Source organism: Tachypleus tridentatus, chromosome 13 (genome assembly GCF_004210375.1).
Source record: "Tachypleus tridentatus isolate NWPU-2018 chromosome 13, ASM421037v1, whole genome shotgun sequence".
Lineage (NCBI taxonomy): Eukaryota > Metazoa > Arthropoda > Merostomata > Xiphosura > Limulidae > Tachypleus > Tachypleus tridentatus.
This window is the reverse complement of record NC_134837.1, coordinates 75,822,503-75,846,517: the sequence shown is the minus strand read 5'-3', so window position 1 is coordinate 75,846,517 and position 24,015 is coordinate 75,822,503. Positions and strand designations below refer to the sequence as shown.

At 29.3% G+C, this 24,015-nt stretch overlaps 1 protein-coding gene across 6 annotated transcripts; it reads right to left on the bottom strand.

Moving 5' to 3' along the window:
• Positions 1 to 357: 357 nt before the first annotated feature.
• Positions 358 to 20,170, bottom strand: LOC143236746 (transmembrane protein 243-like). Of its 6 annotated transcripts, none has more exons than XM_076475228.1 (8): positions 20,018 to 20,144; positions 19,557 to 19,633; positions 15,519 to 15,586; positions 13,273 to 13,333; positions 12,606 to 12,703; positions 11,333 to 11,383; positions 7,712 to 7,813; positions 358 to 5,962 (listed from the first exon to the last, which is right to left on the bottom strand). In XM_076475228.1, the coding sequence occupies exons 5-8, from the start codon at positions 12,699 to 12,701 to the stop codon at positions 5,843 to 5,845; spliced, it is 369 nt and encodes a 122-aa protein (XP_076331343.1). In that variant the 5' UTR covers positions 12,702 to 12,703; positions 13,273 to 13,333; positions 15,519 to 15,586; positions 19,557 to 19,633; positions 20,018 to 20,144; the 3' UTR covers positions 358 to 5,842. The 6 variants fall into 6 exon arrangements, with proteins under 6 accessions (XP_076331343.1, XP_076331344.1, XP_076331342.1 ...); XM_076475229.1 differs by lacking the exon at positions 19,557 to 19,633 and adding an exon at positions 16,257 to 17,833; XM_076475227.1 differs by lacking the exon at positions 19,557 to 19,633 and adding an exon at positions 16,257 to 16,349 and having other exon boundaries at positions 20,018 to 20,135.
• Between the last annotated feature and the right edge of the window lie 3,845 nt (positions 20,171 to 24,015).

Here is a 24,015-nt window from a genome sequence, read left to right as displayed (position 1 = left end):
AATGAGGGGTATATGTGTTAGCCATTTATATTTATCAGTGAAAGACTAAAGAGAATGTAACTAGTCAACACCACCCTCCACCAACTCTTGGACCACTTTTTTTTTTTTTTTTTTACCAATGAACAGTGGAATTGACCATCACATTACAAAGTCCCCCTGAAAGGGTGAGTATGTTAAGGGGGGGGGAAATGAGGATTTGAACCTGTAATCCACAAACTGAGTCAAATTTCCTAACCATTTGGCCATAGAATTGTATCAAACATTTATCACATCTTTGCTTGGAAAGAAAAGAATCAAAACGTTTTTACACAAATATACTAAGAGTAATTAAATAATCCACAAACACCCATTAACATATAATATACTGCAAAATCTATTTATTGTTCAATTTTTCATGTTAAATGTAGTTTTCTGCTGCTCATTTATTAGTATGTATTTTATATAACAAAAAAGTCATGTCTAAGTTGTCATGGAATTTGTAAAATATCACATACTGTAGTTGGATTCCATGCCTCTGAAAAATAAAATTCTGTATCCCAAGAAACATTTAAGGTATAACTAGTTTTTATAACAGTTCACTTTTGGATATATTTTTTAAGTGCTCTGCTTATTTACCAATACAAAGTAGACTTTTAAATAATTCTACAGGGAAACAGAAAAACAGGCAATATTAATTAACCTTTTATATATTTCTCATTTTGTTACAAGAAATTTTAAATCAACTATCTTAAATGAGTAAAATATAGAAATTTTCACATAATGTTGACAAAAGCTTGATACCAATTTTTAAAATGTTAATCTGAAGATCACAGAACATCAATAAAGAAATTTACTGAACAGTCATGAAACAAAAAGTATCACAGTGACAGATTCATTATAAGTTTTTAACCTTTAAGCATTTGATACTCAAATATCCAACAGAATATGTTACATTTTAAACATATAATTAAACATCTTCCACAGGGATATATGTTATGAAAAGTTACACATTTTAATTCAATGACAACCTACACACATGCATATACAGCTAAGAGTTGAGAAGTAAAAAATATTTTCTCAAGAGCATGTACAAAATGTAAATATGTTATTTATTTTACTATTAATAAACAAGAAAATCATTAGTTTAAATAAATCATACCAAATTTCATGTTTTGGTAAAATAAAAATTGACATAATTCCCAAGTAAAAATTAAGCCATATTTGTAACTGCTTTGCTTGAAATATATGCCATAATTCAAAATATAAAGTTTACAAAAAACAAAGGAATAATAACAAAGGACAAACACTATAAATGCAGATGGCATTATAAAAATATAATTCATCAAAGAAAACCTTTTCATTTATAAATCAAATAGCCTTACCTATCAAAGATATTTTTTGAACAATTTGAATTTTTTTTCACATGAAAAGTAATTTGTACTTTTGATATTTAAGCTTATCTTAGAGATATAACTTCAATTAAAAATTTATGCTATACTTATTTATGAAGCATATTACAACAACAGAGAAGTAAATATGAAATGTTTTATTAACTACTAATGCTTTTGAAACTTCTTTAGAAATAATCAACATGTCTACTGATAGATGGTACATTTCTGTGTATGGATAAATTAGAACTATGTTACTTATGAAATAGTTTATATAGTATCTAGCAGCTCCACCTCTAGGATGAAAATGTATTTAATTACATAGTTTCACTTACGTAAATAGCTGACTTGGTTCAAACCATAATTTTTGTATAAGTGAACAATACAATATATTAATAGTATGTAGACTACACATTTCAATTTATGGCAAGTTAATTAAGGAATAACCTGCATGTATTTATAAGTGCACGTGATGATGCTCAATGACATACTTGGTTGAGAATTGCACTTTCTTAACACAAGTTGACTTTATTTTACATACATTGAGGTTCACACTATCTCAAGAAAATCACCATATGAATAAAATTAAAATATCAAATTCACTTTAACTGGTAATGTCACATTCTCTTATTTTACAGTGATAATCAGTAAGTGTTTATATTTAATTTTAAAACTAATTAACAAATAAATAAAAACTTGCATAAGACAATTCTTTTGTTTCTTTACGTTTATGCACAAACTTCCACAATAAGCTACCTACACTGTGCCCACTATGGGCACTGAACCTAAATATTTAGCATCCAAGCCCTCAAACTTACTGCTGAGTTACCCAAGAAATAAATATAAGTTTTACTAAAAAAAACAAGTTGATAAACGTTCATTTAATTAATATAAAAACAAAACTGCCACCTGAATTAATAAAACAAAAGAAAACATATTTTTGATTGAAGACAGTTTAAAATCACAAGTAAGAGCACTGGTTAACAATGAAAAACGTACACTGACCAGAAGGAGTCACTTAAGCACTTACAATTAATAAAATAAACTTTTTATTTATTAATTTCTTTACTGTTGGCATGCTATATTATTTTCAAAAGAAAAAGAGCTAAAACTTCTTTGGAGTGAAAAACAAACAATATCTATATAAAATGAATTCATATTTTAATCTCATGGTAATGAGAACCCCACTTGAAGTAAATATGTATTCTAAAGACAGTTGGTATGGGTATTAAAACTTTAATTAAAATAAAGTACAGAGCAATGTTTCGACTGTTTTAGGTCAACCTCAAGCTAACAGAGATTTTGCAACTCTAAAACTTGTGGTCAGCATCGATCAGGGCTGCAAACTCTCTTTGTTAAACTGAAGATTACCTAGGAAGGTTAAAACAATGTTCTGTAATTTACTTTAACTAAAGTTTTAATACCCATACCAGCAATCTTTAGAATACAGAAGTTAATCTGTTAAAAAGTTACAAAGACCAAAAATAAAACTTTTTCACATACATTCAATAAAACATTTTTTCCATAGTGGTTGTACTAAAGTCAGTGTTAAATTCAAGGGATGTACACTTGGGATTTCCCTTGAAGCACAATATTTTCTATTTTGTAAAACTTGAATTCAACTCTTTCCACCCCCAGCTTCACATTCCTCCAATGTTTCCTTTTTTTTTTTTTATACACATCAGTTTATATCGAGCAAAACATTATGATTAATACTTTATTTAATATACTTAAAATGCATTCAATAGTTAAACTTGGAAGTACTCACTTCAAACAAGACTTTCCATATAATTATCACACACAAACCTTTCTTAACCAAACTATACAATCTTGTGAGACATCAAAATGTATAAAAAAGGCCACCTTGATGAAAGATCTTTCAAACAATTGTGATGTACTAATTATATGGTTATGCTATCACGTCTAAAGTTGAAGACCAATCGCTTAAGCTTATAATACCTCATTATCATTATGACATAACTATTTTTTTAGGCAAAACTCACCAGTACTTATATTTTAACAACACTTTACCATTTGCATGATTTTCCTTTATAATAACATACACACTTAATGTTTTGCTTCAGAACTCTAGAAATAAAAAACAACAACATAGGTTTCAAAGTAGTTACTTAACTTCCTAGTTTGTCGCATCTCACACATGAAGATTCATGAGAGACAATACACAAACAAGGGGTGAAAAATTAACACTAACAAATGCATAAATATTAATTTCATCTTAACTTCATATACTTTCTCAATATGCCTTAAGGAAATTTAGAAACTTTAATATTATGCAGTATGTTAATTTTGTTTGGAAGGAAAATATTAATCGACTTAAAAAAACTGCATTCAACAAATAAACAGATTGCTATTTTATACCAGCCAATAACTTTTCTTTTGTCAGAAGAAAAGTACAAAAAGCATTTGTAAACATTTCTTTTATATGATTACTCATGATCAATATGTTGGAAAAAACACAGAATAACAAAGAGATAAAAAAATGCAAAAATGAAGCTTACAGCTCTGGTAGTGGACACAAAGAAAAATGAGCAGAACACCACCAGGACTTAATATGGAACCACAACATCTAAAGATGTCTTGACAACAGTCATGATATTCCAGTTAAATATTTTAATTTATACATTACATATTTAAAGGGAAAAATCTGTATAATAACTTTCATTTTAAAACATTTTCTATGCATTTACAACAAATTTCTTTTATTTTTCCTAAAGGATAAACTATTTAATGGCATAATTTAAATAACACTATTGTGTTTATATTTATGGCCATAAACACTTCAAAGTGTTACAATTCACTGTTTCATAAAAACAGATAATCGTGATTAATACAACATGAAAACATCGAATGGTGGATAAAACACTAACACATGATCTTAGCAAAACAAGAAAATACATGTGGTACACTTTAACCTTGATATCTAAATATAGTATTCTTCAGTGAAGTTGAGATCTAACAGCCATACATTTCTTTTGCAAATGAATTTCAGGTATGCTTTACATACATACATATGCTGAACAATGAGACTATTGAAGTATAACAAAGTAAAAAACACTAGTTACCATGTTGAGTTTATTAGAATTATTATTGCCTTAAATACAAAACACTTTTGATTTGAAATTCAGGTGAAAAAGAACCACAAAAACTTACCATCTTTTACACTGTGATTTACAAAACACTGATAAAAAGAATTTTTCAATTTATACAGAGTTAATTAATAACATATTAACTTGTAGGTAAATTCTCAAAACTTAATCTACATTTAATTCAACTAAATACTTCATAAATTCCTAGTGAAAGTTCTTTTCAAATAACATGGAGTCCTTTCAACAATATCTATGACTATATAGAACAATAAGACAATAAACCTAAGATGTAAACAAGAGAAATATTTATTCAAACCAAATATTAGACAAACTCTTAATCTCTAAAACGTTAAGCCTAGAAAGCACATATTAGATGTATTGAGTTGTTTTGAAGATAGTTAATTTTTTATATTTTTATACAAGCATTACAGATTTCACAGACTTAGAAGTATAGCCTCTTTTAATTATTCTGTACAAACAGTTGAAGTTAACTTTTTTCAATACAAAACATATAGAAAAAAACATCAGTACTGTATCTAACTTTCTTGAAATATATTAAATATGATTTTTGTAATTAATCGTTTCATAGACTTTTGATTTACTTATTAATCCAAAAATAACTTTATATGAACACTCAATATAAATTTACAGTTCAATAGATATTTTATCAAAAATATTAGAAGATAAGTAAAATCTGAAAATAATAAGCATCTAGGTTGTACAAACAGATATTGAAATTATTTTATCAATTCACAAAATACTGTTAATATTTAAAAAACAATAATAATAAGTGCACCAAGTATTACACCTTCTACTAACATTGTTGTAACATTTATTCAAGAATACAAAATTCTATAAAAGTTTTTCAATTCTTGCTGGCCAAGGGTTATTCATAGTTTTAGTTCATGTGAATTAAGTTATTCTATTTTTTGTTTCTTTTAATATAAAGGGTCTTTCTGTAGCATATTTGCCATAAATATTCTACACCTCATGATGTAAATATGCATATTATCACTTATTATCCATTCAAAATTTGTTTAACATTTAGCATTTCTAAATCTACTGTTTAATTTCTTTATGCACGAGAATGATCACTGGTGACGTTCTGCACTAAACTTTTAACCCATTAAATTCTCATGTTTGTTGTGTTATTGGCATTCACAAAATAGATACAGAATTAGATTGATTATATATAATTAAAGCTATACATGTGATACCACTGATAAAGTAATAAAGTAGAATCAAAAGTTCTACTGACAATGCAGCAAGTACTCCGTTCTGGTCCCTCTCACTTGTGTGTGTTTCATCCTAATGTCGATAGCAGGTTTTGGATCAAACCTAGAAAAACTTCTAAGTTTAGTTTTTATATTATAAGTTTCTGAAGAAATAAATATTTCCACAGACACAGAGCAAAAAAATGGATATAGCATTAAAATAAATCAAGTATCGAAACTTGGGATCCACGTCTCCTTGTCTATACCAAAAAATCTGTGGAAGAAAAAAATACTTTGTTTCAAGTTCTAACAACATATATATGTTATATGTTATATATATATATGTATGCAACACTTAAAACACAAAAACTTCCACATGACCCAGGTTTAGCAAGTAAATACTATAAGAGTATTAAAGCCAAAAATATTTCACTCAGTTTTCATAAGCCATATTAAAGCAATCTATACAGTAGCACTGGCAAAATACTAGCAGATTTTTTGTAAGGTGTATGCAGTAGTCTCATTATGAGGGATTTTTGTAACCATAGCAGGCGAACAGAAAATCGTCTCCATGGCTATTTGCCAAACATAATTCATAAACATTGCTGCTGTGGTATCAGTACTGTAAAACTTCTTTGCAACATATACAAGTACTCTTTTTCTGTATTTAAGTTCTTGTAAAATCAGTAAGAAAGATAAATTTGAACTACAACCAACACTGATGAAACTTAAAGTTGGTTTTGTTTTATTTGACTTGTTTAAAATGTTCTCATTATTTCAGTTTAACATACATGTTATTTAAATGAAAGCTATTATATCTTTCTAAGTAAATTTATTCTTTGTAATTTCTTATAATGAAGCTATTTTAAATGTTTTCAAAGAATTACACAATTATTCTACAGGGAAGCTCTACTCATTTTGGATTAATAAGGCTAGAATAAATAACAAACTGTCCGTGTCAAAAATAGTCTAACAAATAAACTACCAAGTGTGTTAACATTTTAAAAACATTCTGGAAGTTCTACATAGAATACATTTTAATTACAAAAAATTGTCTTAGCTTCTATCATTCTTTACACAAAGGCAAAGTTGAATAATATTAGTTATAAAATTAGTTGTCTGATGCTAAAAGAATATACAACTTGTATGAACTTCAGGAAGCCAGTAATCAACTGGAATAAACCCTTCAAAAACATTATGCAATTGAAACTGTTGTGTTCATATATTTACATTGATAATGAAATATTCATTTGTAGCTGGCAATCTTACTTTTCTCAATTGGTTTAAGATTTAATTTATCACTTGGCAGTGTGTTGTAAGTTAGAGATGGAATCACTACTTTCTCTTTTACTTTCAGTTTTAATGTATACACTTTTAAATCCTCAAGTATTAGGTTAAAAAAAGTGATATGGAATGATTTCTATATTGCTTCAATCCTATAGCTGCTAGATAAAATCATTGCAGTACAAAAAAAGCACCAGATAATGTGTGAAACTGGTATTAATAGAAAACTTTTAAAATAAAATTGTTATAATTGCAAGATGTAATTGTTTAAATACTTAGTTCTATTAAAATTCCACTATGTAACAAATTATAAACTACAGATTATGGTTTTTTTCATTCATTTTACACTTAAATATTTATATATTTTCATAGTTAATATACTTAAAGATCAACATTGCACCTTACTACAACAGATGATATGAATGAATAATCCTTTTGCAGTAAAATTAGGTGGCAAGATTGATCAATAATGGCAGTAAAAATAAATTACATGAAGTGTTTCATAAAAAAAAACCAGAGAATCTTAAAAATACCAACCCTAATTTTTATAACAAAATGTAACAATTTGTAGCCACAAAATATTGTTTTCAATTGTTTTTTAATAACTTACATTCTTATCTTTGTATTTGAAAATGTATATGAAAACCATGACATTTATTACAACATCACTGTCTCAGGACAATAACATAGTAGAAAGCAACTGACAAGCAAGAGATTCTATGAATAAACAAATACTTACCAAAATTATGTGTGAAATACATACAAAACAAATGCAAATACTGAAATAAATATTCACTCCTTTGAGGGGACTCTGTGTCGCACAAGCACATATCAATGTGACCTGAAAAAAAAAAAGATAAAGGAAGCTTTTAACACAAAAATCAGAGTTCCAATATCTTGATAGCACATATTACTCCAAAGAAGTGGTCAGAAATACTCCAAACACGTGGTCAGCAAACATTTTGTAAAAAAAAAAAAAAAGATAGATAGAGAGAGAAAAAAAGAACAACAAATAAGGTGTAGAGTAATGGTTGGATTTGTTGCCATGACACTATGGTGTGAACCAGTCAAACATGAAGGAAAATTAGGAAGAATTTTAAGATACATGCATACAAAAAGAAATGTAATTTTTTAAAACAATTTACCTCCTAGTCTTACCAGAGACAACAAAAATCAATCATTTGAATCACAATACTTTCTATAAATGTTACAAAATATGCCTCAGGAGCAACATTCCCTCCAAGATGTCCATGTGAACAGCAATGCCACACATTGAAGACAGTAGGCTTATCACATCTTAATCAATTGCATGCAGAAGAAATAAGCCTACAATTTAACCAATAACACTCCAGAACATGATCCAGCAGTATAATCATTAACAGTTGCTCATAAAAAGTGCTGGACAGAAAATTAGTGCTCTAGGAGTTTGTAGGCTACCCAGTATAGTAAGCTACCCAGTATGGAGTAAAATTAGAGGGAGCATTGGTTAGAAGAGTTAATGATAATAGAAAAGAATAAGTAGTGGATATTCTACAAAAATGTAGCAGAACATAAATTACTTCAGAAAAATAATAAAGTGTAATAAACCTCATGATGAGCTCACTAGAGGTATTTCAGAATTTTGAAGATATATGGTATAGGTTGTAGGACCTGCTGCCATATCTTATTATATTACTAAAATACGTAAAAATACTATATTTCATAAAATAACAAATCATCTAAAACTTTTAGCCCTCTTGCCCTGGCTATCATTTACTGGACATGTCATGAGGTTTTATTTACTTATTTTCATAACCATAAACAAAACTAAACATGAAACCTGTGGTATTCTCTCTTACACAAATAGTTTTAAAGAATTTATTGTTCTGTGAAACACAAGAAATGTGTTTTCTTCCTATTAATAAGATATGGCTGCAGAGGTGCAATTTTCCTATATGGGTAGTTGTTACCTTTGGAATACAAGGTCAGTGTTAGTTTTTCAAGTCTACTTGTGAAAATACAAAAAATCCGTATCTAAAATATCAAATACTGTTAATATGTTTTGTAGTTGCAATTAGATATTTAATTTCATCTAGAACCATGCAAAATTAAGAAGACTTCTTCTCAGAAGTTAAAACTATATACAGTAAAACCTGTCTAAACTGGAAACTGCATAAGGTGGAAACCTGTATAAGCCAGAAATATCACAATTATGCAGCATTATCTTAAGATTTCTCTTACAGAAGGCTCTCTATATGGCAAAACCTGTGTAATGCAGAGGGAAAACTATCTTTCACCTACCTCATCTATCAACAAGTTGGATTATAACCTGAGTGAGGGGAAAAAATGTTTTTGATTAAATATTAATTTCTTATTTAATTAATAATTTCTTGTTTAATTAATAATTTGTTTAAATATTAATAAATTATCAGACATTTTGTTAGAGTAAGTATTGGTTAAATATATTCTGTTCTTTTTTCTGCCATCATTATTCTGGAGGACACTATTCAAAAGAATGATTAACTCTACTTTTGGTCGCATTTGCTGATGGAAAACTAGAGAAACCATGGGTAATAGGTAAAAGTGAAAATCTGCACTGTTTCACACATTTAAAAAAGAATCAACTTCCTGTGCAATGGAAAGTGAATTATAAAGTGTGGATGACAAGTGCTATATTCAAGGAATTTTTTGAACAAATTAAACAAAAGAATGGGACAAGACAATAGGAATATTCTACTTTTCCGAGATAATGCAACTCGTCACCCATAAGTTCAACTTTGAAATGTTCGTTTAGTCTTTCTACCTCCATGTACAACATCAGTTCTACAACCACTAGATAACGGAATTATACAGTGTATAAAACTGAAATACAGAAAATTGATGCTTCAGCATATTATTGCAAACATGAACGACTGTAAGAGAGCATCTGAAATGACCATGAAAATTGACAGGTTAGATGGTATTGCATTATTAAGTCATTCAGTCAAATGCATAATAAAGTGCTTTTGAAACTGTGGATTTATTTTTGATAATGGCAGATATTGTAGAGAAGTTGTTTGTTATGATGATTCTAGTGAAGTCCAAACTCTGATTGAGAAGATTGATGTAGATGATTCTGCGAACACAGAAAGTTTCGTGAATGTTCACACGAATATTTTAACAGTAACTGATGAAACTGATTAAAAATCTATAATTGTAAGATGGTAACAGTGTGAGAGGTTCAGAAGATGAACAAAATGGAAAAGATAGTGAGGAAATAGAAATTCCTACTTCATCACAAGTGTTAAGTTATATTAACACTATCAAACTGTATGCAAAAATGAAGGGAGAAAACAAACTTCATAAAAAGGTCGTAGAATTGGAGTTCTCTTTAACCACATGAGAAAGCCCATTAAAAAAAATGAAACAGATGAAATTGAATACTTTCATCAAATAAATTTAAGATTTCGTGTACTTATGTATATTTTGAATGTCTGTTTTTGTTCTTATTCTAATAGAACATAATAATTTTATTCACAAACATCTTACTTCCCTTGAGCCAAGCAACTATAATGTTCCACTCAAAAATTATATACAATTAATGAAATGCATGTTTGCTAAGTTGGAAATTTTACTCAGTCCCATGCTATTCTGCCTCAGACAAGTTTTACTGTACATGTACTTTAATAAATAATTAGAAACATTTAAAAATAAAAATCACTCAAAGACATTTTAACATACTTTTAACCAAGGCCTTCGTTTATACAGTGTAAGCTAAAGCTATAAATGTGAAATTCAAGCTTCATATCTGGCTGTGTGACTTTCTGTATGCTCCTATATTGTGGTTTAAAGTAGCCTATGTGAGTGTCCATTTGTCCTTAATGAGAGTTTTGCAACTTTCTGACCCAACTAGTATGAAATTTGTACTGAAAAGATTCTACAACCCTTTACTTGACTCATATCCTCCATCTTACAGTGATTTCATTTTCTCTTGGTGCTGTTTTAGTATCTCAATCCTAGACTCTGATAAGTGTGTGTGTGAAACATTTACCACTACAGTATGCAAATACAATGGTTCACGGTTTGACCACACTTACTACTACAGTATGTAAATACAATGGTTCATGGTTTGCATCCTGTTACTGTACAAATGCACTTCACACTTTTATTCATTTTCTTATATTTCCCTTTTGAAGAATTTAATAATACATGACATTTCTGGAAAATCATTCATTTTAAAGTGAAAGTAATTTTAATCAATCAAATGAAATAAATATCAAGCATGTTGCAGGTACCTTGGCTGGTTGTGTATAAACAAAGGCTTAAATTAAAAGTAACAACAACAATAGTTCCTTTCATGTTGTATGAGAGAAACATAAACATAACACTAAAACATACTTACAGCAACAAATATACATGTTATTGTTCCAACTATTAAGTTCAATAAACGTCCCTGCAAAAAAATTAAAATAAATGTATAAATGTAGAAACAGAAATTAAAAAAGAACAGAGTTTAATTTAACTATCATCCAACATAAAAAATACCAGAAATTAATAAAAGAACAGAGTTTAATTTAACTATCATCCAACAAAACCTTTCTGTTCATATGTGTAAATACTTAAACTTTCTAAATCTACATTGACTTGCACTGTTAGCAAGTTATTTTATATATTTTTACTTAATGTTTACCACCATGCTTTCCACTTCTGTTTTATTGAAATCTCAGATTTATTTTTTTAGTCATCTTAAATGGTTATTGCTGTAAAAGTTAAAAATCTAATAGTTATCTAATACTCACCACATGCTTCATGATGACAAGAAACCCAATAGAAATAAACATACAGTATTGTGGAAAAATGTTAAGACAAAATATCAATTTATGATTTTTTGATTATGCAACTGTATATGTAAATCATAAAAAAAATTTTGTTTGATATACTCCATGTGCAAAATTTTCAAAAGCTTAGCAACCCACATCCAGTAGCAGCTGAGTACAAAGGTTGTAGCAAAAAGAAATAACTGTTTGCTTATATATATATGTATATTATGAGACTTAAGCTATTTACACTAAAAAATTCTATTTTTGTGTTACAATATGTAGTCATTCTAGCATGAAAAAAAGCATAATTTACGTTTATTTCCTAGTTTTATATTTACGAGGTTGGTTAAGTGACAGACCCCACATAATTAGAGTATAAGAAATAAAATAAATGTAGTTTTACTGAAAACAAATGTTTGAAATGTATTTAGGAGGTTTGAGAGATTATGCAAATATTTTGAGATTTTTGGAATGAATAATAAATTTTAAAATAATAACAAGAAATCATTTTGTACTCAGACTAATAATGAAAGAGGCTATATTTGCAAACAAATCTTTAGTAAAATATTTCATTAAAAAATCTGATTTTACACGTACAAACCACTTGTAATCTTTACCAAAAGTCTTCAAAATTTTGTAAAGATACACATACCATATTAAAAGTTAGAGTCAAATACTTAACATGCACAAATGTAAAGATGAACTCATGTAGATTATACAGAGCCCACAGCAAAAGGGTTAATTAATAGAGGGTTTTCTATAGTTAGTTGAACTGTACAAATGATTAACAACTTCACAGCAAACTAATTTGATCTTAACAATATCTCAAGTTGGAAACCTAAAGGAAGAACTCACACTAGTGGTTGTTTCTCCAAAAAGTGGTCTATCAGGCATCTGATTTCCAAACAGTGGAGTTTGTTCTGCAGGCACTGATACTGCTGAAGGATTCATACCTGTAAAAAAATAAATACAGGGATAAAACTGGCTGAAATAAACACTTATACCTTATAGATAGGTAGGTAAACCATTCCATGTAAGTTACCTACTAGTTTGTAATACACAATGCAGGTACAACATGTATTTGGTTACATATACTTTGAGCAAGCTCTATACAAATTTTTAAGCCTTTTTAGAGTGTAAAACTACATGACTTTTTTTTAACTAATAAATGAGAATTTGCAAGCAGTACTGTTGCCTACAACTTAATCTTTGTTTATCAAATATGTTAAGTAGAGATGTTTCATTGACATTGTGACTCATAAAAATCACTGTTGTTTTACATTAGGTAAATTATTACATGCAACATATTTTTTTACTCAACAACACATTTACACAATTTGTTCAAAATGTCTTCCAACAATTACAAGAAATTGCAATGATAGAAAAATTGAGCTCCAAAACTGTAGATTTATATAATTGAACATGAATTTTTACATGTAACAAATCTTAGCATGATAAAAACAAACTATAAGTCCTTGCACAATTCAGTAAAATTGATATATTTTTTATAATAGTTATATACCTAATTATCCACGTTTGTTTGTTTTTCACACAGCTGATAAACTTATCCACTGGAACTAATTCTGGAAAATGAAAAAAAATCCCTTCAACAAAAAAGCAACTTTCTTGGATTAAGGTCACTATTGTTAATCAAACATTCAAGTTCAAAGTTTTCAATAAAAAGGATACTTTCAACTTTTAAAAGTGTTATAAACTTTACATTTGAAAGTAATATTAATGCTTACTGCTCACAGCTTTTTAAGAACAGTGGAATTTGTTCAACATTAAAACATTCACTTGTATTAACATAAACTCATTTGTATTTTTCACAATGGTTTTTCTATCACATTTTAAATGAAACATCCATTCAATTTCATCAGAAATTCAACAATATTCTTGCTTATAACAGAATATCACAGTCCTTTCACTTTCATGTATACACTTTAATTAATACTAACTACACAGTGGTTCTACATTTGTTTTAGTTTAAGGCTGCACTATCAGCTATGTTTGCCACTTGACTCCACACCTAAATAACAACACATGGCAATTTATCCCACACAGCAAGTTCCTCTAATACTACACCATTAAGTGTTGTTTAATTTTACTGGTCACAAGTTTTTTTTTAGGGTAACTGTGAGAGTATTGTTTAAACATTATCACACTAATGTTACGTTGTTAAACAAAGATTAAATTTTCAACAGTACTTGAAGCAAACAACTTCTCTGAGTATTCTGTGAGTCACAGTGAGTGAAGTACATTGTTTCTTTAATGTTACTTGCATTCACAGTATTGTAATGTACCTGTTTTATCTTTTTATTCATTATAGATTGTTTTGCACTGTTAGCTTAATATATGTATTTAGGACTATCTTAAGTCTCCTGAACTAATATTAGACATAAGGTCTTAAAAGCCCCAAATTACATCATTAGTGAGAGTACTCAATTGATGAAACAATGCATTATAATCTTATAAGTAAGAACATAAGAAAAGTAGATTAAATAAACTCAAAAGAAGAGTTAGGGGAGATCTGATTGAGGTGTTTAAGACTGTAAAGTGAATTAATAGTGTTGACGCATCATCTTTTTACATACTTAACAATTTAAACAATAGGACTAAAAAACAAAAGTATAAATTTTGGCAGGGTAGGAGTCATCTTCAGCTAAGACAGTTATATTTTTTTTAAGAGGGTGGTTGGCCTTTAGAATGAATTGCCTTCAAATGTTGTGGATGCAGTAAATTTAAATGAGTTTAAGGAAAAGCTTGATAAGCAATAATGGAAAACTTTACAATTTAAAAAAAAATTACTTCAATTTGGTTTAGAGGATGGAGCAGTCAAGAAGGGCCAATAGTCCCACGTTGTCTCAAAACATTATATTATGTTTACTTTCTCTATTGGGTTGATTTTACGTTTGATCTAAGAAAGTAGCTTACATCAATCAGAAGTTAATAATAATCACTAAGACAGAGCACTAATCACAAGTTGTTTTCATCCATCCTGAACAATGTGTGCATTGATCTTGAATGGTAGTAAGCATACAAGATTTAGCATATTTTTCACACAATATTGAACATGTACATAGTTAAGTACTAGTACTATAGCTTTAAAAATAAACTCAATAGCTTTTTCTTTCAAAATCTTAGTTTAACTTGACAGTTATGACTTCTATAGATTACACTATGTAACACAAATTTTATTCCTGGATAGTATGCATTATTTCTTAATTGCTTATGTTGTAAAAGTACAGAAAATGGCCATTATTCCCTTCAAACTTTGCTTTTGTGACCTGGATAATGGAATTTAGAAATTACCCTATTTTCTACGTAAAAATGGACAAATTTGTACATTTTCATTTAAGTAAGATCTGAATAAAACAAGATATGACTTAAGATTTACATGTATTTATACTAAAGTTGTACAAAAATGTTTAGAAGCGAGTAGTTTTTCAAGATTTGAGACTGTAATGTAAATCACTTTCACATATCAGCCCCATATATAGTTTCCATCATGTTTTCATTATACGCTCCCAGGTCACAAAAGCAAAGTTTGAAGAGAAAATAGGTCTTTTCCATTTACTTTAGGCATAAGCAATTGGGAAATAACACTTTCTGCCCAGGAACAAGAAAAAGCAAAAATTTAGTTACAATGTTATCAAAAATGTTCTATTACTTAGTTCAATCTAAATATTTACTCCTCTATCAGTTAGAAAATATCACTAAGGGTATAAGTCATGAAAAATAGGTGTTTTTTCTCTTGAATGACCTCACCAGGTAGAAAATCTCAGTACCATGTAGGTAACACTTTTAATTGAATGTTTCTTCAAGTCTTCTTGCTCCTGAAAATATGAAACTAATTAATCAAAGAAAACTGTTTTAACTTAACTTGTCAAAATAAAGTCAGACATGTCAGAGATCTAAACAAATCTTGCTCAAGTACAACTTTATCACAGGATGTACAAGTTTTAAGTTAGATGTTTATTAATGTTATTAAAAACTATACCTAAGCCTTCTGCTAGAGATTAATTATTATTAAAATATTGAAAACTTTTCTTTCCAAGCCTTAAAGAGTAACTGAACTGAAACAATAGAATGATGCAAAAAGTTACATTGTAAAAAGAGTAGTCTAAATACTGTATGGATATATATACACATACACACGTGTTAGCATGTGCTAAAACACACAACTGTAGAAAAATAACAGAAAACAATACACTTAAATTTCAAATATCATATGTAACAACATGAGACAGAATCTAAGTCTTCTGGTATTTCAGTTTTTAATGTTAATAAATTTATGTATGTTTGTATCAAGATAACATCAGTTCTGGGCTAGTGTAAATGGCTACAGACCATATCATAATACAGTGGAAATGTAGAATATAATCAGCATATACTCGAAGGTTTAACACTTGTAATTTTGTATTCATTCTAAATTGAAAATATAATTTTTGTCTCAACACTGGGCTTTTGGTTTGAAAGCATAACTAAGAAAGGAACTTTCTTTACCTAGTTTTCTACACACCAGTTAGGACTCCTTATTTTATTTATATTTCTTCCACTTAGTTCAGGATATCTCAACCTTAAGGCCCACTTTGTTATCTGGCACAACAGTAAAGACGGTACTTATTATTTTAAGGAAGTGACAGACTCACGGTGGTCCATACCTGCACATCTCTCATCAGTTGAGAATCATGGATTAGATAATTTTAAAATTTCTTAAAATTAACTTTTGTACTAAAATAACATACACAAGTTGATCATTTTTAACACAGACTTTCACACATTTTGTAAAACAAAATTTATAAAGATATCCTCCTGCTGTATACAACCCGCAACCACAATAACGAAAATCTTCCAACTTCAGAAGGAAACATATTTATACTAGTGTTGTTTTTTATTCACAGCATATTTCAACAGTAAAAGTGATCCCTGTAGTATATCAGATAAACTCTAAATATAACACCCTACTCAGTGTTAGAAATGTCATTTTCAGACAAACAAAGTAATTCATTATATTTTATATTTTGTGGTCGTTACTGAGAAGCTTAAAACATTCTTTGGACAAAACTTCAAACTTTTTATTCAGATAAGATTTGGTAAAATAAATGGAATCTAACATGCTAACTGTATCATATCTGTACATTATAGTCATAAGCTGTAATGAAGAAACATGCACTTCCAGATTTCTTGACTTTCCATTATGTTACACAATAAACCTAGTATATTAATCCCCTTATTAGTACTACAATAACTTTGAGATTTTCTACATTGTTTTTTTAACATGTTAATTCCACATTCAATCTATTTTCACCTCACAGACACTTCTCAAAGTAGATCTGAATATTTTTTGCTAACAAGCAATATGTACAGAAAACATTTCCATAAGAACTTTCAGCTTAAACCTAATATTACATTTAAAACAGCTTACAAAATTAGAATGGTTAATACAAAATAAAATAATTTTCTTTATCCTAAACATATATAAACCAACACAAACTTAAGCATTCAACCTTTCATACTTATAATTTCATTCAGTTCCACCAAATGTTAACCTGGAGGAACCATTCACCATAGTGTGGCCATTAACCTTAAGTACTTGATCAACACAGTTGGTTTATGAAGTAAACACTTTTCAGTATCCTAGCCATACATACTTCAAACCATGCCCAAACATTATGATGTAAATAAACTGTTACCTTTTTACTTAAATTATACATAAACATTTCTTAAATCATCATTCCTCTTTTAAGAACTGATCTTCTTTCATAAATTCCCCTCTCAAGTCTGTTTGTTTAGAAAAGTTTCTTTATATTACAGTGAATTAAAACAAGTAGAACTAGACCAGATATGCTACCAGCCATTTATTCATAAAAGCTATGCCATTATCATGGGAACATAAAACCAGAATTTGCTACATGTTAAAGATACAAGTTTATATGCATTTATTTAAGGTAAATAAATGTATTAAAGTAATCCAACAGTTATTTTGCTTATTTATTTTCCTAGGCAGGTACAACTTCTTCCAGTTATCTAGGATTATGTGCCCAAAACACCACTAGCAACAAGGGTATCCAGCTGATGGCCTATAACAATGAAATCACAGAAAGCTTTTATAACTTCATTGTTAAGACTATAATTAATTGTTATAAGTGATTTTTAGAAGTTATTATGGTTGAAGTTAGTACAAAAGTTGAAAAGTTATGTGTAGCCACCCCTTTATTTTTTACAGCAAAAGTAATTGAAATGTTTAGATATATCTGCTTTTATAATATACATTGTGAAAGATATGTTTCACATTCAATCTAATAACATTATCATATAGAAAAGTAATAAACACTTTTAAAACTAATTCACAAAATGTTTAAAATATACTGTTTGTAAACCAATACAATAATTTCATAAAATTATTTATTTCCCATAAGAGTAACTGAACTGAAACAATAGAATGATGCAAAAAATTACATTGTAAAAAGAGTAGTCTAAATACTGTATGGATATATATACACATACACACGTGTTAGCATGTGCTAAAACACACAATTGTAGAAAAATAACAAAAAACAATACACTTAAATTTCAAATATCATATGTAACAAGATGAGACAGAATCTTAAAGTCTTCTGGTATTTCAGTGTTTTTAATGTTAATAAATTTATGTATGTTTGTATCAAGATAACATGGGCTAGTGTTTACATTTCTACTCTACAAAACTAGCCTAATTATGCTACTAACAAATAAATGATACAAACTCACTTGTAAGATTTTAGCCAAGACTCCAGTGAGATACAACCAAACACAACAGATGTAATATAAAGGCCCAAGAATTGTATATTATGTTTGAAGTTCTACTCATTAAACAACAAAAAGCACTAAATTTCATTCTCCATTTATCATTAGACTTTTATAACCTTTAAATAAAGAGTCTCTCATATTACTCTACTACTCAAATGAGAGAAATGACATCAGGCCATTTTTCTCATAAAAATCACTTTTGCAAAAACACAACAAAACACATTTCCATTTACCTCATTCATATTACATAACAAAACTTCAAACTGTTGTATTTACTGGTATTAAAAAACTCAGTACACCTGGTCTGTTCTCAAAACATGAACAAAATTATTCCTAAGTTATTCTCTGTTAAAGCAAGATCATGAGAAACTGCTGAAGCCTTTGCTTATAACTCAGAATGAAATCTTCTACCAAGCTCATTGTCCTTTGTGTATGCTTTTGAAATTATGATCATGATCTGCATTTATTTTATAGTCCATTTGAAACATACCTTTAATAGCTAATAAAAATCCTTTTTTGCAAAATTTACTAAAACACATAAATATTGAACCTGTACTCTCTCCAGTATAGATAACAAAATGGTACATTTTAGTTAACTGAGTTTAAGTTTTAAGGATGATATTAAATTTATTAATTCCTAGAATATAAATTTTTGAAGATTAACAAGTTTCAGATGTCTTAGCTCTTTTTCTGGTGTAATATACATTAGAAAGAAGCAGTTACACAAGTGATTGTGTGAAGTTTCACTCAATATAGCATGTACTTAAGTTGTCCTTTCACACAATAACATTCTTTGAAAATAACACATGGCAGAACTATACTGAAAGAAACTTGATCAATCACAATTCTCTTTTATTAAAATGTTAGAAAATCTTTTACTGTCATTGTTAAATTTACTGATTACCACTAATATTATTATTAGTAATAGTAAAAACAAAGTGCTTACTGTAGTAACTGGTTATCGATCTGCCTTAGAAATAAGAACATATAATACTACTTAAGTTTGTATCTTACATTTCAGCACTATTCTACTGCTGCTGTCTTTGCTGGCATCTATAGCAGTACTGTATTTGTGTTGCTAGTCGCTGGGACTAAAATTATGCCAGAAGATAAAGAGCCAAAATGTATAATATAAGTAACTTATTAATTAGTACCAATAATAAACTACCGGAAACTAAGCAATAATTAAACAGCGATTTGTATAGTTTACTAATAGTAATACTAAGATATAAAACTCGAAATATTAAAAAGACAAATGCTATATATAATTTTAATACTTAATACAAGCAGTAGTAAAGCTGTTGTTAAACTTATAGGAGCTAACCATTTACTTTTAATAGTCATAGTCGGTCTTACTCTAATTTATGAAGTCTACACGTTAAACTATACCTCAGCCCTTAGTAATACTAATAATTCTACTAATAAAGATGTAATTTTATAAGCCAGATAAATCTATTTTTGGGAATAAAACTTACCTTAATTTATCAAACGTATTTAAAATTATTTTGATTTTTCCACGTTACGAGTTAACTACTTAAAAATAAATACAAAGCATCATCCGAATCATGTGATTATTAGCAACAATTTTATTTTACTGAATGATAGCGTCATCTGTTATAAGGATACACAATAATATACTTCTTTTTTTTTTATCAATTTTTATGAAAAAAAAGTTGATGTTGCAACTATATTAAATTAATTGTAATTTTATGTGAATAAAAACTACTACTTTAAAGTTAAGACTTGTTTATTATAACGAATTAGTCAGTGTCCGTGATTGCTTTTCACTGTAATCTTCCAGTATTTTAACATTTTATTGATTCAACTCTTAACTTTATAGTTAAAAACGAATCAAATATTCAAAAACAAAACCAGTTTTAGAATTATAATTCAAATCAATTTCTGTATGTAAAACTTCTTGGAATAATTTACAATTTCGAGTAATTCTGAAAATAGAGACAAAAATGTTATCACAAATTATTATGACGATTAGGAAAAAAAACCCTATATTCAGAAAGTGTTGTAAATTACAATTATTTTTTACCCTTGGATGTAAACAGTCATTTTTTTCGTTGTATTTTGTCAAGTAATGTGTTTAAAAAGTAACGGAAGCGTGTAAAAATAACTATTCAATAGATAAAGCAAAAAAGAAAAATTATTACTAAACATTAACTAAGAGTCGTTTGCCGTTGCCAAATAATTTTTTTTCAGTTTATTAAATATCGCAATCTTTATAATTAGTATTTAGCTTGCATTGAGTGGATAACGTAGACCATGATAACTATTCAATAAAGTTCTAAACTTTATTAAATGACTTTACAAAGCGTCTTTTATCAAACTTTCCAAAACTTTTTCCAACAATTGTTGTAAACTAATAGGCTTATAACTGCTGAGACAATTTTTTACCTATCTGGAAAACAGAAATAACATTAGTCACCTTCCAATAGCATCTGCACACTGTTCAAGGACTTACAAAAAGTAGCTCACATATCAATATTTAACTTTTTTCAAAACCTTTGGAGAAATATTATCTGGTTCAGAAGCCTTATAGTTCTTTAAAGTTTCCAATTTGTTCTTAATCAGCTCAGAATTGATATAGTTATCTTGTTCAACTTTGTTTCCAGTTATCAACTATTCAAGATGTGGAGTAATGCTCAAATCTTCTTAGTAAAAACCGAATAAAACAAATTTAATAACCCAATCATCTCATAATCACCAAATACAAGCCTTCTTATCATTACTCAAGGTTTCTACTCTCATTCTAACATTTCGTTTACGCTTAATGTATTTTTAAAAATTCTTACTGTTAATTTTTACACTTTCAGCCAAACTTTTCTTAAAGGCATTCTGCATATACAGATCCATATGACAATCTGACAGCCTTTGATTTGAAATGCTGACAATATTAAGTACTCACATATATTAAAATAATCACCCGCAACATCCTAATGTAGCTTGCTGACCAGTCAGGCTATACATAGACGTCGCCAAATCATTATTTGCCTACAAATACAAGTTCTGTGTACATTCACTTTGGTACTGCTGAGTGTCAAGGTAGGAATTTTTTCAACACATCACTTCTCTTGGTGGATGAGAGAGGAAATATAGGTTAATTTTTATGGCTTAAGACAACTCTAGTTTGATAAGTGAAGTTATGACTTGTTACAGAAAATATTCAAAAAAGGTTGAATACTATATTCATTCTCAGAATTACATGAGATATTAACATTTTACACGTGGTCCCTTCCAGTCAAAAACCCTAGAGCTGTCAGTGTCATTATAATAAATAATCAGTAAGCAGTGCAAGTGATTCAAAATATTTTTGTTGTTTGAACAAAACCAAAACACGTTAATGTAACTGTGATGTGTATATACACTGCTGGCCAAAGTCTTAAGGCCAATGAACATAAAGAAAAAATATGCATTTTGCGTTGTTAGACTCAACCACTTATTTGAGTGGAGCTTCGAAAGGTGAAAATAAGAAAAGGGAAAATAAAAATAAAAAACTTTCTTAGCATTTAATAGGGAAAATGTGAACACTATGAAATTAGCCTAAATACTAGCTGGTCAAAAGTTTAAGACCATACTGAAACGAAGCGTTAATTGGTAAACACATAAGGAAATTTAGTCATTTTTGTTCATGCATTAGAGTTGTCTACATCTCCCACTGACATCTCCTATGTTACATTAGGTAAAAAGATGGCAAAGGCTAAAAAGTTGACAGAGTTTTAACGTGGCAGAATTGTCGAGCTGCAAAAGCAAGGTCTCTCTCAACGTGCCATCGCTGGTGAGATTTGGCGTAGTAAAACTGCTGTTGCAAATTTCTTAAAAGACACTTAGGGATAGGAACGAAAATTTCAAGTGGTCGGCCCAAGAAATTTTCGCCGGCGTTGAGCAGGAGAATTCGACAAGTTGTCCGGCAAGACACCAGCCGATTGTCGAACCAGATTAAGGCCCTTATGGACGAAAAATGCAGCTCAAGAACAATAATATGGCATCTACGAGAGAAAGGCTTTAAAAATCGTAAACATCTTCAAAGACCACGCCTCCTTCCACACCACGAAACAGCTCGCTTAAACTTTGCTGAGAAGCACCAAACATCGGAAGTAGAAAAGTGAAAGAAGGTTTTGTTCTCTGATGAAAAACAATTTAACCTGGAAGGTCCAGATGGCTTCCAACGTTACTGGCACGATAAGGATATCTAACCGAAGTAATTTTCTACACGACACAGTGGAGGATGTTCTATCATGATCTGAGGTGCTTTCTCCTTCCATGGAACAATGGAGCTTTAGGTTATACAGGAGCGTCAAACAGCAGCTGGCTACATTGGCATGTTGGAGAGAGCATCCTTATTGACTGAAGGTCCTTGCTTGTATGGAAATGACTGGATCTTTCAAAAGGACAACGCTGCAATCCACAATGCCCGAAGGACAAAGGACTTTTTCATGGCGAATAACGTGATTCTTTTGGACAATCCAGTGTGTTCGCCCGAACTGAACCCCATTGAAAATGTTTGGGGGTGGATTGCAAGGAAAGTCTATAGAAATGGATGTCAATTCCAAACAGTGCATGATCTTCGTAAAGCCATCTTCACCACTTGGAATAACATTTCAGCCAGCCTTCTGCAAATGCTTATATCGACCATGTCAAAGTGAATGTTTGAAAATATTCGCAATGGCGGCCGCGCAACTCACTACCAAGACCTCTTGTTTGGCATTTTCTACCCTGTTTAGGACTTCTTTTTGGTATGGTCTTAAACTTTTGACCAGCTGGTATTTAGACTAAATCCACAGTGTTCACATTTTCCCTATTAAATGCTAAAAAAAGTTTTTTATTTTTATTTTAATCTTTTGAAGATCTACTCAAATAAGTGATTGAGTCTAACAGCGCAAAATGCATATTTTTTCTTTATGTTCATTGGCCTTAAGATTTTGGCCAGCAGTGTATATATAGAAGAGTACTTGCAACAAAGTGATCCTAGTTATGTTACAATATATGTGTACACGCCTTTCTATTTTACTGCTTTTTATTGTAATGTAGGAGTGAAATATCGATTACATGTATTAGATGTATGAATGTTTGGCACAATGTCTATCGTGTATTTGCATATTCACAGGAGAACAAAGCACTTCAAAAATGATTCTCACGTGAAATAACAGAAGGTGGGTAGTATGTAATTATAAATTGCACATTTAATTGTGAAAATTGTTCAGTATGCTGTAGATAAATACATTTTTGTAGTGTTCTCGAAATTAATTCACCGTAGTGTATTGTACTCGATTGCAAAAGCTAGGCCTGTCTGCTTCATATTTCTCTATTTAATCAAGTTTGTAAGATTTGTGAAATTACTCTGTGGGATACGTTACCCACAAAGCTGTTTTCTAAATAAAAAAGGGAGTATTGAGGGAAAATTGAATTTATATTTAAATATTTTGATTTGCAATTATAAATGCTGGTAGACTAAATTATTACA